The sequence below is a fragment of the Mus pahari genome, chromosome 11 (assembly GCF_900095145.1).
Source record: "Mus pahari chromosome 11, PAHARI_EIJ_v1.1, whole genome shotgun sequence".
In the NCBI taxonomy this organism is placed as follows: domain Eukaryota; kingdom Metazoa; phylum Chordata; class Mammalia; order Rodentia; family Muridae; genus Mus; species Mus pahari.
Window position 1 is genome coordinate 41,522,094 of NC_034600.1, and position 6,625 is coordinate 41,528,718.

Consider the following 6,625-nt stretch of genomic DNA (forward strand, 5'->3'; position numbering starts at 1 on the left):
AAGTTCATGAAGCCGTCCGGGTTAGGGGCTCAGTTCTTCAGTACTCCAAGGGGGAGTTTTTCAGTTAGGTAAAAGAGTCAACGGAAGGTTGGTCCTGCTGGGAGCCAAAGCAAGACCTCAAGTCTTGTATTCAAACACACTTCCTGCCATGTCTGATTTTCAGCAGCAAGGATTTGAAGATACATTCGAGACCCAGAGAAAGGTAAATCTACTTCAAATTGAACAATAAGAGTCAGACACTCATAGCATGCTGCTGTCATCACTATCGGAGAGGCTTGCTGGGTACAAACACAGGTTTGCGCTCGTCAGATTTGAAGCGGAAGGCGTGTTTCTACTCAGCAATGAGGAGTTGTTGCCTTCATTTATGAAGTAAGATTTGGGGGTGGGCGAAAGAACAAATGAACCAAACAGAAGGTAACTTTGGAGACCTCAGATGTGGATATGAAAAAAAAATCACTTTGCTTTAGAAGAGATGACAAAGAAGTTACTTTTTAATTTTTTATTCTTTGTGAGTTTCACATCATGCACTCTAGACCCACTCATCTCCCTGTCCCCTCATATCCACCCTTGCCCTTGCAATTCTCCTCCCCAAACAATCATACACCCAAACAAAATAAACAAAGGGAAGCACAGAAAGCATTCTGTCATGAAAGCTGTGGAGTTTCCCACAATGCACCCTTCTGTCACCACATCTTCACTAGTGAACATTCATTGCAATGAGGCATCCGTCTGATTCAAGGCCTCTGACTTCTGTGACACCAACAATCCTGGCTCCTCACAAGGACCCCTCAGAGCTGGCTCACCCACACTCATGCCTCCAGAGCCAGCTCCAGTGTCCTGCCCAGTCAAAGAGTAGGGCCCTTCCTCCAAAGGGATGCAGCTGGTGAGAGGATGGGCCAGGTCTCCCACTCTCACGACCACTGGGGTCAGCTCTCCCAACTGCCTCAGGTAGTGAGGGGCGAGGGGGTAGAGAGACAGAGAAGTGATTCTCCTACTTACCTGATGCATTGGGGACAAGAAGTCATGAACATTGGTAACCGATGGTTCTCCACTTCTTCCTGGCCTATAATCCATCATGACACATTTACCACGCTGTCTGTATTTCTACATTAAATATTAAATCCAAATAAACTTTCTCTGAAGTGGTCAGTATAATAAATCGTTAAATAACAGGAGAGCAATACTGTGCCAATTGTGTCATGTTAACAACTACAAATGGACTTGATGCCATAATAAAATACATGCATCTTGAAAGTCCGGTTATTTAAAAGATCAATATGTACCCAAATATACCATTTAAAATTAAATCTTATCATTCAGTTGGTTTATTGTTGTATAACTCAACTATCTTATAAAAATTTATTGAAAATAAGATTAACATAATTTGTATTTTTAAAATAACCCTATTAAAAATGGGGTACAGAGCTAAACAAAGAATTGTTACTGAGGAATACTGAATGGCTGAGAAGCACCTGAAAAAAAATGTTTAACATCCTTAATCATCAGGGAAATGCAAATCAAAACAACACTGAGATTCCACCTCATACCAGTCAGAACGGCTAAGATCAAAAGTTCAGGTGACAGTAGATGCTGGTGAGGATGTGGAGAAAGAGGAACACTCCTCCATTGCTGGTGGGATTGCAAGCTTGTACAGCCACTCTGGAAATCAGTCTGGTGGTTCCTCAGAAAATTGGACATAGTACTACCAGAAGATCCAGCAATACCTCTCCTGGGCATATACCCAGAAGATGTTCCAACTTGTTTGTAATAAGGACACATGCATATGTTCATAGCAGCCTTATTTATAATAGCCAGAAGCTTGAAAGAACCCAGATGTCCCTCAACAGAGAAATGGATACAGAAAATGTGGTACATTTACACAATGGAGTACTACTCAGCAATTAAAAACAATGAATTTATGAAATTCTTAGGAAAATGGATGGATCTGGAGGATATCATCCTGAGTGAGGTAACCCAATCACAAAAGAACACACATGATATACACTCACTGATAAGTGGATATTAGCCCAGAAACTTAGAATACCCAAGATACAATTTGCAAAACACATGAAACTCAAGAAGAAGAAAGACCAAAGTGTAGATACTTCGTTCCTTCTTAGAATGGGGAACAAAATACCCATGGAAGGAGTTACAGAGACAAAGTTCAGAGCTGAGATGGAAAGAAGGACCATCCAGAGACTTCCCCACCTGGGGATCGATCCTGTAAACAACCACCAAACCCAGACACTATTGCATATGTCAACAAGATTCTGCTGAAGGGACCCTGATATAGCTATCCCTTGTGAGGCTATGCCAGTGCCAGGCAAATACAGAAGTGGATACTCCCAGTCATCTATTGGATGGAACACAGGTTCCCCCAATGAAGGAACTAGAGAAAGTACCCAAGGAGCTAAAGGGGTCTGCAACCCTATAGGAGGAACAACAATATGAACTAACCAGTACCCCCCAGAGTTTGTGTCTCTAGTTGCATATGTAGCAGAGGATGGCCTAGTCAGCCATCAATGGAAGGAGAGGCCCTTGGTATTGCGAAGATTATATGCCCCATTACAGGGGAATGCCAGGGCCAGGAAGGGGGAGTGGGTGGGTTGGGGAGCAGGGCAGGAGGGAGGGTATAGGGGACTTTCGAGATAGCGTTTGAAATGTAAATGAAGAAAATATCTAATATCTAAAAAAATGAAAAATAAATAAATATATAAATAAATAAATAAAACACATTGGCATTACACCTTTGTGCAGTCAAAATGGGTTTGGTAAACAAACGAACAATGTCAATGCATAATAATAAATTTGGTTATTAGAAAATATAAATAATATAATGTAGTTATTAGATAGTATGTCAGAAAAATATATAGTGGTTTACTTTATTGATCATCCTCTTGCTTTTACTTGTGCTTGGCAGATTTGAGGTCAGTTAAATAGCTCTACATTTTTCAGGACACAAAGTACATTCCGATTAAAGCCATTAGTCCACCCGAGGCCACTCATTATTTTCTTTCATTTCTATCATGATGACTTCTTCTAATAATGAGAAAGAAAAACTTTAAAAAGTCAAGACAGAATCAGGCGCTTCATATGAATAATATATCAAAACTGGAAAGTCAAAGCTAAGCACAGTCAGAGGGCCCGCTTAAGAGGAGCGGTCCTCAGAGCAGGGGCAGAGACTCCATCTCTAGTTCTCTCTTGCCTTGTGTTCACATTCCCTCTGCATCACATAGAAATCTAGAGGCCTCACCAAGCAGACCCGGCAGCAGTGTGTGGGTTGCCTAATTACAGCACCCTGAGATTTAGCCACTTGGTAGCCAGTTTTCTCTTTATGAAAGAGGCCTACTAATGATTTCTGTAATCATCATCATTATTAGCACCTCAAAGGTAGCCCCACCCAGAAATGCTGGGAACTGGTGGGGTAGGACATGGGTGGAGTCGGTGTGTTCCTTTAAATACCTGTGTCCGAGGTCCAGACTCTCTTCTCTAAGGGCAGTTCTGAAATGTTCTGAGTACCCATTCTCTGTCTCGCACATCATAGTCTAGAACTCACCTCTACTGAACTTCTGTTCACCCATCTGGAAGATCCCAGCCAGCAACCATGGTTGATGATGAGCTGACTGCTTTGGTAGTAGATAATGGGTCAGGGATGTGCAAGGCAGGTTTTGGGGGTGACGATGCCCCCCGTGCTGTGTTTCCCTCCATGGTAGGACGTCCACGACACCAGGGGGTCATGGTAGGCATGGGCCAGAAGGACTGTTATGTGGGAGATGAAGCCCAGAGCAAGCGAGGCATCTTGACCCTGAAGTATCCCATTGAGCATGGAGTCGTCACCAACTGGGATGATATGGAGAAGATCTGGTATCACACTTTCTACAATGAGCTCCGTGTAGCACCGGATGAGCATCCGATTCTTCTCACGGAGGCACCCCTTAACCCCAAAATCAACCGGGAAAAGATGACTCAGATAATGTTCGAGGCTTTCAACACACCAGCCATGTATGTGGCGATCCAAGCCGTGCTGTCCCTCTATGCTTCCGGAAGGACTACAGGTATCGTGATGGATTCTGGGGATGGCGTCACTCACACTGTGCCTATCTATGAAGGTTACGCTCTGCCTCATGCCATTCTACGACTAGATCTGGCAGGTAGGGACCTGACTGATTACCTCATGAAGATTCTGACAGAACGAGGCTATAACTTCACCACCACTGCAGAGAGGGAGATCGTGCGGGATGTCAAAGAAAAGCTGTGCTACGTGGCCCTGGACTTTGAGCAGGAGATGGTCACTGCAGCTGCTTCATCCTCACTGGAGAGAAGCTATGAGCTCCCTGATGGGCAGGTGATCACCATTGGCAATGAACGCTTTCGGTGCCCAGAAGCCATCTTCCAGCCTTCCTTTCTAGGCATTGAATCCAGAGGCATCCATGAGACGACCTTCAACTCGATCATGAACTGTGATGTAGACATCCGTAAGGACTTATATGCCAACACTGTGCTGTCTGGAGGCAGTACCATGTACCCAGGCATTGCCGACAGGATGCAGAAGGAAATTGTAACCTTGGCACCAAGTACCATGAAAATTAAGATCATAGCTCCCCCAGAACGCAAGTATTCAGTTTGGATTGGGGGCTCCATCCTTGCCAGCCTGTCCACATTCCAGCAGATGTGGATCAGTAAGCAGGAATATGATGAAGCTGGTCCTCCTATTGTTCATAGAAAATGCTTCTAGATGAGCTACCATGTCCCTTTTCCTAGGTCATAGTGATGGTACCCCCACCTCACCCAGGACAATTAAGGTAAATCATTTACTTCTTATTGAGTGTACAAGCCAGGAAGTCTACATCTCCATCCCAAGTATCCAGGGCTATGATACAGCTAACCACACTGTGATTTTCATCAGCTGAGGGAATTCTGGTATCATATTCTGTTTTCTGTGCCTGTAGGGCTCAAAGAAATGTGGGCTTGCTTACATGAAAATATGTGACAAGGAGTAAGATCATGAGGATATAATTTCAGGCTGAATACAATTTGCAAAGCTCTTGCAAAAATGGTCAACACTCTACAAATCTGCAATACAAAAGTTTAGCAGCTATATCTTATTCTCTTTATTCATCTACTTCTTCCTATGGATATAACGAATTATACAAGTCAATCATCTATAGCCACATATGCATCAGGAAAGTAAAATATTACATCTTAAATTATAATAATGTACTTGGCTGACTTACATGCATGTTTTTATTCTCTAGTCAACGTTTTATCAGCTCTGTATTTCAAGGAATTGACTTATCACATAAGCATAGCTAACCAGTTACCATTCAATTAGTGTGTTTAAATCAAGCAAATTTTCAAGTCAAGGTGAAGTTCTGTTGGTCAAATACATCTTAATGACTTAGTTCCTAGACTTCATCAGACTCACGAAACAGCAAACCTACAGATGATGTCTGTTTACACAGAAAGATACTGTTATACTGAGGTAATTTTGTTCTGCCACAGTGTGACAAGAATAATTTTATCTGTATCTCTCAGCATAATAATGTGTCTCGAGTAATATCTGTTGGCCTTGATTCTGAATATTCCTCATATGCAAGGATGTTGCTATGGGAAATACAGCACAAGCATCTTTGCACGCAGTGAACTATAGTAGAAACTCGGTAACCTCAAGCGTGCTCTTGGAAAGATTTTGTTGTAGTTCCTTATTTTATTACATCCAATGACTGGCAACACTTGTTTACGCATATGTCTCTGAAATGTTATTAGGGTTTCTTCCTACAATGTTTGAGATGACGTAATGAACCCAGTGGTGACTGAACAACAAATTTTTAGTATGACCATATCTGTTTCCAGCTACGCTGTGATTTCTGATTATTTGGTTATCAGGGTAACTTGCATTCTTCATGTCTTTTTCTTAAAAGTTAAGATATTCATCTGCTTATTTTCTTACGAAGATGCTGTTAGACACGTGGGAGGGAGAAACCTCTTCTCTTTCATATTAGTCTGGAAACTTCTTGTGTTAAAGCATGTGAATTTGGAATCTGTAACCAATTTTGATTAAGATAGAATGTTCCCAGTACTTTGACTACTCCTTATTTCCTTTATCAATTGGTGTAATCACTTCAGAGGCACTTTCTTTTACAAAGACTGCTTTTCACTTAATTTCATTAAAGTAAAATGGCAACATGCTTGTTCTGGTTTTCCTGTTACTGCCTTCACTCCTGCCCACGAGAGCGAGATTCTGAGAGCATCCATCTCCCTGCCTATGGCCTGCTCATCCCCGGGTTGCTTGTGCTCAGCCTGGGCCGCCTACCTTCGCTCCCGTAAAGTTAAAAGTCAGTTTTTAAATAGCTGGGCAGATAAGTTTATAAATCCCCCATAATATTAAGGTTTAGTGGATGACCCAGTATTCAGCAATTAAGTTAGAGGTAATGGCAACATAATAACATCCTGGATGTGTTGTTATGATGCTTCTCATTTAACAGGCTGAGGAGTTCTCACAAATATTCTGACCTATATTCTGAATTACTTGGGAAAATAAAAAGTAAAAATGTAAAACCTGTGTCTCCAACCACGGAAAGTTTGTGGGCTAGGTGAGGTGAACTCTCGAGAGATCAAACCACAG

The 6,625-nt window shown here is 42.2% G+C and overlaps 1 protein-coding gene across 2 annotated transcripts; it reads left to right on the forward strand.

The window, feature by feature from the left end:
• Nucleotides 1-3,490: 3,490 nt before the first annotated feature.
• Actbl2 (actin beta like 2) lies at nt 3,491-6,176 on the forward strand. Of its 2 annotated transcripts, XM_021208464.1 has the most exons (2): nt 3,605-3,733; nt 3,860-4,735. In XM_021208464.1, the coding sequence occupies exons 1-2, from the start codon at nt 3,605-3,607 to the stop codon at nt 4,733-4,735; spliced, it is 1,005 nt and encodes a 334-aa protein (XP_021064123.1). The 2 variants fall into 2 exon arrangements, with proteins under 2 accessions (XP_021064122.1, XP_021064123.1); XM_021208463.1 differs by having other exon boundaries at nt 3,491-6,176.
• The last annotated feature ends 449 nt before the right edge of the window (nt 6,177-6,625 follow it).

Bases quoted from the DNA above. Each gene is read 5' to 3' on its own strand.
- Actbl2 (XM_021208463.1), top strand. From the start codon at position 3,605: ATGGTTGATGATGAGCTGACTGCTTTGGTAGTAGATAATGGGTCAGGG.